At 33.6% G+C, this 12,820-nt stretch overlaps 1 protein-coding gene across 5 annotated transcripts in view; it reads left to right on the top strand.

Annotated features, from left to right (window-relative positions):
* Positions 1–12,820, top strand: part of PARD3B (par-3 family cell polarity regulator beta) — a 1,277,739-nt gene that overhangs the window by 1,190,707 nt on the left and 74,212 nt on the right. For all 5 annotated transcript variants that reach the window (XM_074298957.1, XM_074298956.1, XM_074298955.1 and 2 more), the window contains one exon: positions 10,618–10,697. In XM_074298957.1, coding sequence (XP_074155058.1) covers positions 10,618–10,697 — 80 coding nt within the window. The remainder of the gene's footprint in view (positions 1–10,617; positions 10,698–12,820) is intronic.

Genomic DNA, 12,820 nt, shown 5'->3' with positions numbered 1-12,820 from the left:
TCATATCCTAGAAGATTCTGTGCTCTATGAGGAAAGCTGAAATTGTAGTATCTTAAAGGAAACGTGAGATGAGCAAATTTAGAGATATTTTCCTCTAAAAGGGTCATAAGGACTATTTGTACCTGACCTGTGGTGGAGTCCTCCACGCTCCTATTAATCTGATTAGCCACAGTCAGACACACTGTACATTGACCCTGACACAGTGATATCATTTTGGTCCTTTGATTACAAAGGACAGCAACCAACCCAGCTCTGTTCTTCCCATGACTATGCTCTGAGATAGCCACTGTAAACCAATCAACCTTTTATCATATCCACAACAGTATCTGTCCTGATCCATAGCAAGACATTATACAATTGACTTTGTGCCTTGAACAGAAATTTAACTAGGAATTTGTGTGTCCTAAAAGAAGCTTAAATCTTTGTCTTTGTCTCTCCCTCAACTCCCTCTGTCTTCTCTCTTCTGCAGCTGTCTCTCTGTCCCTGCTTCTCTGACCATTCATTGCTTTTCTGTTTCTGTATGGGTCTCTTCTCTACCTTTCTCTGCCTCTCTCATCTGTCTTTCTTCTTACACTTTTTCTTTCTCTCTCTCTCCTTCTCTTTCCTGTCCTCTACTCCCTGCCCTCCCTCCCTCTCCCTCCCTCCCCCCCTCTCTCCCTTTCTCTCTCTCTCTCTCTCTCTCTCTCTCTCTCTCTCTCTCTCTCTCTCTCTCTCTCTCTCTCTCTCTCTCTCTCTCTCTCTCTCTCTTTCTCTCTCTCTTCTTCTCTCTCTCTCTCTCTCTCTCTCTCTCTCTCTCTCTCTCTCTCTCTCTCTTCCTTCTCTCTCACATATGTGTATATGTCTCTGACTCTGTACATTATAAGATGCTAGAAAATCTTTCCATTATATAAGTAGGAATGATTTTAGAGAATGAATAGTATTGAATTAAATAGCACATATTGGGTATGTGTGAATATATACATGTTGGAGGCTTCCATGTTCATGGCACAGTGATCAAGTTTAAAACCAAAGAACTCCTTTGCTCTTAAGCATGATTGAATATAAAGTCCCCATGGTATTTGAGTGTTGTATCATGAAGCACTAAATATTAAACTAATATCAGAATTGTTTTTATTTTCAGTAAGGTTGAAACCCTCAACATAGCTTGGTTAGTTATTCCTTTTATATGGGATTCTCTTAAAAACTACTGTATAAAGTTGTTGTTCTTATTGTTTAAAATCTTCAGTAATACTAAACTTGTAGAGAATGAGGACAGAATTTAGAACTTTCAGTGTCAAAGATAAGTTAAAATTCTCCAGAGATTGTTATTTGCCCCAAAAATTTAAGGAGAAAGTTATTCAAGTGAATAACAACACCTCTTCCAAAAAAGTATTTATGAAATATAACTTATAATATCAGTGAAAACTGAAAACTGATTTCTTAATTATTTGGTCCTATCTTTATTCTTTGCAAAGCAGCAAGAGATGAACATTTTTACACATTGCCAGTCAGTAAGTCAATTACAGTCACACTAAAAGTTATTTGTTATTCCTAACTGAAAAGGTAGAACCAACTAATTCTTAATCAGGTTGACTCACAAATTTAAAAATGGATTCCAGAGACTCTAAAATATATGAACTTTTATTTTTTAAAAAAACTTTGGTTCCAAATTATCTTGGAATCATTAATACCTGCATTTGAATTCTGCAAAAGGTAATTACTATATTATCCTGGGCAATCCATTTAACTTCTCTAAGGCTCACTCCTCTCATCTACGAAGTGGACATAATAATAGCACCTATCCTACAAGGCTGTGAATGTGAATGTATCTGTGTCTTGTAGAGCTGAATAGCTGATAGAATTAATCTCTGTGAACTCATCAGAAATGTACGTCATTAAAATCACTTAAAGCATCTTGTAGAACTAAGGATATTTTGTGGGTCACATTTTTTTTTCTTTTAGTAGTAGAGTTGATGATCAATATTATTCCAAAGTAAAATAAATTAAAACATCCAGAGGAATAAGTGATTAAAAACTACATTCAAGAAAAATAGCAGATTCCCAACCAAATTGAATAAGCAGTGATTACCAATAGCCAATGTTTAATGCAATTAACCCAAGACCCCTAAGCCATTGCTTACTCTGCTCCTAAAAGATACATGACAAGCTAACCTCTTGCAGATTTCAGGGACCAGTTTTTGCAGTAATTTCCCTTTTCATCAGATCTGTGTTGTCTTCTTTCAAGGGTGATTTTACATTGCAGGCAATGCAACAACATCTTTATTTGGGGATAGACAGATGGGGAAAGGAAACGGGGCTGGTTCTTTAATTAAAGACATAGAGCCAGAGTTTGCTTTTCAGGCTTATTGGACAGTATTAACGACAGGAGGAGCTGAGACTCATCTGATAGATGGAGCCAAATTTGTATCCACAATCAGTTTCTATGGTAACTGTATCTTAGGCCACAGACACAAACAGAGCTGGGCAGGAGATGACTGATTTTATTTGCTGGGTTTTTTTGTTTGTTTGTTTGTTTGTTTTTAGAGACCAGAAAACAGATATTTCGGATTATTGAGAAACTAATGTTCATGGATGTTAATTGTATAAGTTTTACCTCATAAGGACCTAGTAAATACTTAATATTTTCAAATAGTTGTAGTTAACTTTGTTGTTATTCATGGTAGGTATTGATTAATTACTGTGTAATCTCTACAAAGGTTTCGAAGAGATAATATTCAGAGACAATTAATTATAGATTATCTGAATAAATATTCAGTTACTATAAGTAATGAAGCTAGCAAGCATTTAATGTGAACTTTGAAACTCTTTTATGATGTAAATGTATTCAATGAGAAGCAGCATAGTGTAGGGTATAAAAGGCCAGCTTTAGGTGAGAAAGATACTTAAATTCAAATTCTTTTATATGTATTAGCTGTGTGACCATAGACAGATAAAGTCATTTGACATCTGTAACTTTACTAAGTCCTAAAAGATGATGAGTTACTAATTTGTACCTACGGGAAAAGCTTCCACATCAAAAAACCTCTAAGGTGGTGAAAGAACAGGTAAAGAGCCTCCCCCCATATAGACAGATAAACACACATACACACACAACTAGTTAATCAGTTGAACTTTCTACAGTTGCTATTTTTTTAAATTGGCAGATGTGACAAACTTGTCTATCACTGGAATACTCAGTTATTTAGAAATTACTGAATAGTTGAAATAAAATGAGGAAAAATTAGAACAGCACAAATAACTGAATCTTTGTAAGTTCTCTATTTCTATACATGTCATATTTATAACTATGTGTATCCACATATATGTATCACATTCCTGATGAAAATGAACAGTTTAATTAGATCAGATTCTCCTTTGAAAAAGTATTATCATTTTCCTCATAGAGCCATATCTAGGGCAGAGTGATTGGGATTTGTCCCAGGACATTGATAGTTATAGGACACAAAAATTAGATACATATCTTCTTTATCACTGCAGTAACTGAGCTTAATACATAGCCATTGTTTATAGTACACATCTGTAAACCTGTGTAGTAATTGATTTCAGGATAAATAAATTTGTGTCAATTACAAATTATATATATATATATATATATGTATATATATATATATTTATACATATATATATTAATTTTTCCCAAATTGCATGAAAAAATAATTTTAACATTCTTTTTCCTTTAAATTTGAGTTTCAAATTCTATCCCTTCTTTCTTGCCTGCTCTTCTCCTTGAGATAAGCAATCTTATATAGGTTATGTATGTGCAATCATGTAAAACACATTTCCATATTAGTCATTTTGTGGAATGTTACATTTTTCATTATAAATCCTTGGGGATTGCCTTAGATTATTGTTTTTCTGAGAGTGGCTAAATGATTCATGGTTTTTTGTTGTACATTATTGCTTTTACTGTATCTAATGTTCTCCTGTTTCTAATCACTTCATTTTACATCACAGTTGATATCCATACAATATTGCTCCTACTGTGTATAATGTTCTCCTAGTTTTGTCAATCTACTTTACATCAATCCATGCAAATCTTTTCAGGTTTTTCTGAAATCACCCTGCTTGTCATTTTTTATAGCCCAATAATATCCCATGACAATTGCATTTTATTCATCATTCCCCAGGTGATGGGCATCCTTTTAACATTTCTAATTCTTAATTACCACAAAATAACTGCTATAAATACTTTTTACACAAATGGGTCATTTTCCTTTTTTAAAAAAAAATTTCTTTGGAATGCAGATTGAGTAGTGATATTGCTAAGTCAAAGGGTATGCACAGCTTTATAGCACTTTGGGCATAGTTCCATACTGATATCCAGAATGGTTGGATCAGTTCATAACTTGACCAACAGTGCATTAGTATTCCAGTTTTCCCATACCCCCTCCAATATTTGTCATTTTTATTTTCTGTTATATTAGGCAATTGGATAGGTATGAGGTGGTACCTCAGAGTTATTTGAATTTGCATTTCTCTAATCAATAATAATTTAGACCATTTTATATGATTGTAGATAGCTTTGTCTGAAATCTGGCTGTTAATATGCTTTGATCACTTATTGTTTGAAGAATGACTTGAATTCTTATAAATTTGACTCAGTTCTCTATTTGAGAAATGAAGCCTTTATCATAAATATTAGGTATAAATTTTTTCTAGTTTTCTGCTTTTCTTCTAATTTTGGTTGCATTGGTTTTGTCTGTGCAAAAACTTTTAAATTTAATATCAAAATTATCCCATTTTATATTTCATAATGTTCTCTCCATCTTATTTGGATCAATTACTTCTTGTATTATTTTCACATCATGAATTATAGAATTCATTTGTAGATGTGAACTAAGATGTTCACTCCAGGTATCCAAATAGTCAATAATGGTTCTGAGTATCCTTATTATAGAATGTCTTCATACTGGAATATGCTCCAAGATGAGCTGATTATTTTCTGAATGTCTTTAGCCCTATTTAAATAAGTTCCTTCCTAAAATTCTTCCAGTTCAGATGGTTTAAAGCTTTTTCCACAGCAGGTGTGTGGATTCTTGCTTTGCAATGGCAGGCTACCAATACTAAATGAAATACACTTTTTTCCAAAATAGCCTCTAAAATGTTATACCATGGATTTTAATCTTATGATGTATCTGGCAGCACGGGACTCATTTTTTGTAATGGATCTGAGCAAGACATATTTGTAAATGAGGATGTTATGTACAGGTGAATAAGCCTTATTGCAACTCTCTGCACAGCCTTTCCATCACAGCAGCTTTTAAATCTCTTCAGCAAAATTGACGTATGGTGCATAAATTACAAGATTGGCAGAAATGTGTTCTAACCTGTAGAACGTGAAAAACATGTTAATTTTCAATTGTTTCCTCTTTTTTTACAATCAGACATTTTCCGAAAACCCTGTGTGATTTATTCTTTTCTTTTTAATGAATTGTTAAAAATGTTTGAAAAGGCATTAAATCTCCCCCTTTGCCATTAATCTGCAAATGGGAGAAATAGGGGGGTTAAATGGCCTCTTACTATATTGCTTTATAAAACTGCTGATTCTAGCAATGCCAAGATAGAAATACATACTAATGTAAGGAGCCCTGAATGCAAACAGCAAGCTCTTTACATTTATGGAGAAAAGACTAATAGCCTCATTTTAACAAGGCTCTTAACACTCAGGCCTTTAGCATGCATTGAGTGAATGGAATTGGGAGGACTCCTACGGACTAAAAGCTTCTTAATTCAACATTCATACCTAACTTGGAGCCCTCCTGATAAGCTTTCATAATCTTTCCAAGTAGGCTTGCCATGTAGAAAGCACATCAAGTCAAGCTTTTTGAAGTTATTTTGAACATATCACTTCTTAAGCCACATCATTGATGGAAAGATAAATACATTTGAAACCCAATTGTGAGCTCTAATATAACAATGTTATGGGAAAATTCTGGGTTTCTGTAATGACTTAAATCAAGATTATTTCTCTCAACTATGTATTTAAGGCATTACATCCAAGTTGTGTTGTGTCTGTGTTTTTTTTAGAAAACAGTTGGAGGCTAGCAAGTGAGATAAAGTATTTCTTAAAATAATTTAATTTTCAATGGATTAAAACTTCTGACTTTTTTGTAAAGAGAAAAGTTCCTCACAAATTTATTACTAGTTCCTTTGAGCAAGCCTAACCCTAATTTTTGTTTGTAACACACAAAAAAAGAACCATGATTACACATACCTGCATTTTTCCTCTTTTTTCCACCCCCTCTTAAGCACCCTTCTCTACTTTGGCTCTGTCTGCCCTTCTTGTAATAGGTGTCCTTTTGTAAATGTCAATCTCCAGTACCCTACGATTTACCCTAGATACAAAATGGAGTATGTGTGGGAAAACAACAATTTATTTTTAAAAGTTTTTAAGAGTTTTAATGAGTTCAAAGATCAATATACAGGTGTGTTTTAATAGCTAAAAAATTTCAACTGGAATTTTAGGGTGGACTAAAAGAGAAGTGAGGTCTGCGACTATAGAAGTAGGTGATAGTTCCACTATAGTCTGCCCTGGGAAAATCACATTTGATGTAGCTTACAGTTCTAGGAGGTTATGAAGGCTGCCTTCAGAAGGTACAGTTCGTAGCAGTGGTTGATAGTTGCAAAAAATTTAGACTTGTTAAGCCAAATTTCCTAACAAATAAAAGTATTCAAGAAGCATAGTGGGATATTGTTGGGATAATACATTTTCTCTTACTAATGAACTTTAAGAAAAGATAATGATGACCACTTGTTGGATATACAAGGAGGAAAATGCTTATCTAAGTACAAGTTGGACTAGATGTGTCCTCTCATATCTTTACTGACTTGAAAAGTATATATGTCTCGTTACAACCTTACAACTATGACAACAACCTATAGGACCACCACCTCTAACGGAGATGTTAAAAATGAATATTTTCACTTATCATCATCCTTAAAGTCTGTTGAGCTCCTCTTGTGAAACAATGATAAGAATTGTTAAGAAGCTTATAGTATATAAATGAGATATTGACTCATTAAAATATGACTTTAGTGAGTCTGTGACTTTATGGATATAAACATTCCTTCTACCAATTTTAATCATAAGCCCTGAACACTTTCATCCTGTGTAGTTCTTGCATAGTTACATTTTCCATTAAATCCTTTACATTGTATCTACCTGAAATTCCCAAAGCTTTCCTCCTGTTCTTTTACTATCTAGAGCAGAAATGTCCAGGGGAAACGAGCCTGCAACATTACCTGAGCATAGCCTTGGAACCAGATTAAAATGAAATTGGGAAATATTTTGCAAATTAAATAAAAATATAAAACCACATAGGTGATCTAAATTTGTGGTTTTTTAAGTCAATATGCAGAGTCAAGGATCTGTTTCTCTTTAAGTTTGACAACACGGCCAAGAAGATATTACTATTCCACTTCAACTGCCCATCTGTTGTCTCTCACTTCCATTATATAACTAATCAACTGCCTTTCTTCTTCACACACATCTCCACAATGGTTTTTGTGCAAACTTTCACATTCAAGTTATCATTGATAACATTATAAAGACCATTTATGATTCATATACTTGACTGTATACCCTTTCATCCAGCAGTGCCTCTATTAGGTCTGTATCCCAAAGAGTTCATGAAAGAGGAAAAAGGAACCCACATGGGCAAAAATGTTTGTAACAGCCCTTTTTTGTGGTGGCAAAGAATTAGAAAATGTATGCCCATCAGTCAGAAATGGTTGAATAAGCTTTGATATATGAATGTAATGGAACAGGCTGATTTCAGAAAAACCTGGAGAGATTTATATGAGTTGATACTAAGTGAAGCAAACAGATCCAGGAAAACATTGTGTATGGTAACAGCAAGATTGTATGATGATCAACAATGATAGACTTACCTCTTTTCTCAGCAATTCAGTGATCCAAGGCAATCCCAAAAAACTTTGGATGGAAAATGCCATCCACATCCAGAGAAAGAAATATGGAGATTGAATGCAGATTGAAATATACTATTTTCACTTTTTTTTCTTGTAGTTTTTCCCTTTTGTTTTGATTTTTTCCCAAAATGACTCATATGAAAATGTTTAAAATGAATGTACATGTATAACCTAAAAAAATTAGATACATTTTGAAAATAATATATCTTAAATATTGATATAAAAGTAAAGCACTTTTCCAACAATGAACAATTGAGGACTTTGAAAGTACAGATTTTCAAATGTAACCCAATCTAGTCTCTTCTTATTCCTTGTATCCAAGTCCAGCTTATTGTCCTTCTATCATGTTTTTTGAGGGAGGGGAGTGTCAGACATTGATAAAAAAAATTCATTAGGCTAATTGTTCAGCTTTATGTATGGTCAATCTACATCAACACAACTCAGAAAAAAAAATTCTCAAATTTTTATGTACTTCATTGAGAAACTCATCCCAAGAGGAATGTAATAAAAATTTAATATCTGGAATATAACATATAAATATAAATTAAGCACTTGGAAAATCCATGAGGTAAACAGAGTATTGAATATAGAATCCAGAGAGATCTGAGTTCAAATCTTGACCCTGCTATGTATTAGTTGTCATTTGGTGGTTATTAGAGTTAAATGAAATCATATATATAAAATGCTTTGTCAATCTTAAAGTGTCATATAAAGTTGAAGATGATGATGATAACTACAATAACAATGGCTACAATGATGAGGATTTAGATCTAAAGGGATTCTCTATCCAAACCCCTAATTTTACAGAGAAGGAAATTGTATCAGGAAAGGTTCATAAAATGTCAAAAGTCACACAAGTTATAAGTAGCAAAGGCAGGATTTGTGGCAAGGGGCAATGATGCGAAGTCCAGTATTCTTTTTATAACATAGTGCTGATTCTCATCATCAGTAAGGAATATTATCTGAACCTTAGCTAGGTCAACTTTCATGATACAAGCAAATATTTTAGATTAATGTATGCTAAGAATTTAAATTTAATATGTTTTAAATTATAAATTTAACACAATAATATGTTTATATATTATAAATTATGTTATATATAATATATAATTATAATATATCATTATAATTTTTAAATTATAAATAAATATAAATCACCCAAGTGGAAAGGTACATGGTGAGTGTAAACAGATTATAACATATGGCACATATACACACATGTGCTATGCATGCTAACATACACATCTATGTAGCAACACTAGTTCCATGGTGTGTTTGAATATATAAACAGGTTTATACATGTACACGTATATGAGAATACATCTACCTGGGGAACTGACAAACTATAAAATGCTACATAAATATGATGTTATTGTTGTGATTATTACTCTTCCTACAAGGCCCTCCTCCATTTCTCTTCCATGAAGCTTATTAAAAGCTAATTATTCCTTTCTCTGAACTCTAATATTATTTATTATCTATATCAACTCAATTATATCCTGATGCCTCAGTGTGATATTGAATTAACCTTACGTTCTCATAGGTTATGCTGCAGAACATAAGCTCTGGTCTGGCCTGTCATGCTGGGAAAGCTTTGGGGGAGACTACAATGTTTTTAATTTAAGAATCAGCTGAGTTTAGAGAGATTCTTTACCAGATTTGCCTCAGAGATTGTGAATTTTTTTGGTCAAAACAACTCAGAAATACTATCTATGGGTTGAAATTTATATCATTGAAAAAAAGACTCACAAAGAAGTAATCAGAAAGACCAAAATTCAAATCCTTCCTTAGAAATATACTTGATGTGTGATCCTGAATAAGTCACCTATTCTGTCTCAGCTTTAGTATTCTCATCTGTAAAATAGGAATGATAACTCCTACTTCACAATTGTTATGAAGATCAAATGAAATAGCAGCATATGCAAAGCAATATCTAACTGTCAGCTGTCAATATTATATTATCAATGAATATTTATTCTCACATTATCTTCTGATCTTCTCATTTGAGAAGAATAGCTGTCATGATGAATATGGAAATATGTTTAGAAGAAATGCCTTCATGATTTGTGGGTTTAAGAGAAGATGGAATTATTTAGTCAATGAAGTAGTATTTATAGTAAGCACTGAGCCATTCACCACATGCTCAACATTGTGCTAATGCAATTAGACATCTCTGCCTTCCAAGCACTTAAAGTCCATTTGGCAATATAAGGTAAGAATTGACAACAAGCAATGCAGCATAAAGAAATACTGAAAAATTAAAAATAAGTAATATAAATTATTAGTATGTTACAGAATTCAAAAAGGAGGAAATTCAGTAAGAACCATAATAGAATCAATGAGGTTTTCCTGAAGGCAGCAGCCATGTTATTTGGTTTGACTTTGTTTAGCCAAATAAGAGTTGTTTGGGGGGAAAAAAAAGTTTTAAATACTGGGTTCCATTCCAGGACAGGTTATGGGAAATGGGAGTTACTTGGATCCCAAGTTTTGCCCAGAAAGAACTGACTGTACTGTTAAGTACCTTATAGTTCATTGGCAGCCTTGTAGCCATTCTGAGTGTCCTCTTTGCCATGGTTGATTTTTGGCTTGCAGCAGCAGCATTTGTACACTGATTATAATTTTGAGATGCTTTGTCAGTAACCAAGGTCTATAATTGATCTTCATCTCTAATTACTTTTCTCTCCACAGGTGTCTGGAAAAAGTCCAGATGGGAGCTCACACAACCTCCGCTTTGAGGGGATGGAAAGACAATGTGCATCCTTACCCAGGTACATCACTTCATACATCTCCCTTTGCCAATTCACCCTCAACTGCAGCCTTTTGAGTAATCTGCATGAAACAGGCTCTTAAATAAGGGATTATGGTATAATTTCTTTCCACTGTCTTCTGCTACAGCCTTGGCGCCATCTTCACAACTGAACTAAGAACTGAAACAATTGTGTGGGTTTTTTGCAAGAAGAAAATAGTATGTCATTGCAATTGAACATGTTAGCAAGGATATTGGATGCTATAAAAACACTAGCATAGAACATCAGGTCCAGAGACAATATCATAATAAATCTCCTGTCCAGAAAGTTGCCTGTGAGTATCTACTTGCACAATTTGCCCATAAAGCTTAATGTTAGTAGCAAGGGGTAAAATTTGACTGGGGTCCCACCAGAAAGTAACATGAAACTGACTTTAATTATTCTGTGACCATATATTCTGTGGCAATAACCAAATATTGCTCCAAGGAGCACATACTCTTAAAAGTCACACACACATGAACAACCACATGGGAAAAGTTTGCCTGGCAGTCCTATCATAACATGATCCATTTATGCTGTAACTAGACACCCTTGAAAATGAGATCAAATTTTCAAAGGTTGTCCCTCTTATTCTCTAATTGACGACTAATTCTATTCTCATATTATCAGGGCATGACAAAACGGGAACTTTCAAAGACTGTAGTCCAGCTTCTGTCATATGTGAATCAGGGAACTAAACTGAGAAACAAGGAAAACTAGTTGAGAAAGAAAAAATAAATAAAAGCATAATTAAATATCTCACCTTTTAAAAGGAGTGAAGACTCATTAAAAAATATTATTTCTCCAATCTGAGCAGCATCAGATTTGAACCAAGTCTTTGCCCAGAAATGTATTCCTTCTTTGCTTCAACAGAGAGCAATGTATTGGCCATAATTTTGCATATAATTTAAAAAATAAAATAAAATAAAATCCTCAGGGCTAGAACAAGCAGTAGCCCAGGTAACCACTTGTTTTCATAAGTTGCACAGTGATCTCCAAAAGTGGGAATTGCTTTGAACAATGAATGAATATTCTGTCTAAAGTACAAATTAAAATAAATCAACAAATCTGGCTTCTTTGTAACTAAAAGTATTTGAATTTTCTATCTTGATTATATGTATTCTCTCTTTCTCCTTTGTTCCTTTATCCTCTTTTTTTTCCCTAACTTGACATTGTTATTTGTGTTTGCCTTTGATTTGATTTGGTTTCTTATGAGAAACCAGCCTACACTTTACTATACAGCTCTATTGATTGTGGTAAAGGCAGATGGAAAATCGTGTGCTTTCATGAGAAAACTAGAAATAGCCAAATGCTTTCTTGACCAACAAACATGGCCCTTCCTCCCTGCAGAATACTAAAAGTGAACATGGGATCTACAGACTTATTCCAAAAAAGAGCAAATGAAATCTCTATAGAAATCTAACCTAACAATTATTAGCGATAATGTCCCCCAAATGTCCTAGAACAGTTTCTTTCCTTTATAAGCACTGAAATGCTGAAATCATAGTTGAATATGAACAAGTCAGTTTTAGGATTAAACACCGAGGGAGGGAGTTTTCTGACAAAAGCATTACATTCTCAGTATTCTGTGGGACTGAATCTATCATCAGAATGTGTGAATTGACAAAAAAAATCCTGCCAGCAAAGTGGATGTGTCTGTAGCTGAATTGTTCAATTTCTAATGAAAATAATTTTGACAAAAAGTGCATCCACACAATGGTAGCAATGATTAGATGCACGTGTGAACAGACCTTCGTTGCTACCTGGCAACCGGTAGTAGCCACAGTGAGGAAACAGAATTCAGATAAACATATTAGAAAGAGTTCATTGAAATGGTTTCTTGTTTTTTTAATGAGGAAGATAAGACTAGATTAACTATATCAATTTCTAAAAAAAATAAAAGGAAATGCAAAACAATTCTAGAGTTCTTTCTCAAATCTATAAGTGATTGAGTATACAGAAAAGAGGGTGCTGAGAGATGGAGGGTTTCTTTAGCACCTCAGCAAATATCCAGTTCTGCTTTGGGAATTCTTTTCCCCCTCAGGTTTAACTCTATAGTTAATTGAGGCACATTGTCTTCCTTTTCCAAGATTGAAGAATAGTGC

Source organism: Sminthopsis crassicaudata, chromosome 3 (assembly GCF_048593235.1).
Source record: "Sminthopsis crassicaudata isolate SCR6 chromosome 3, ASM4859323v1, whole genome shotgun sequence".
Taxonomy (NCBI): domain Eukaryota; kingdom Metazoa; phylum Chordata; class Mammalia; order Dasyuromorphia; family Dasyuridae; genus Sminthopsis; species Sminthopsis crassicaudata.
Note: the sequence above shows the minus strand (reverse complement) of the source record. Positions and strands in the feature narration are given on the sequence as shown.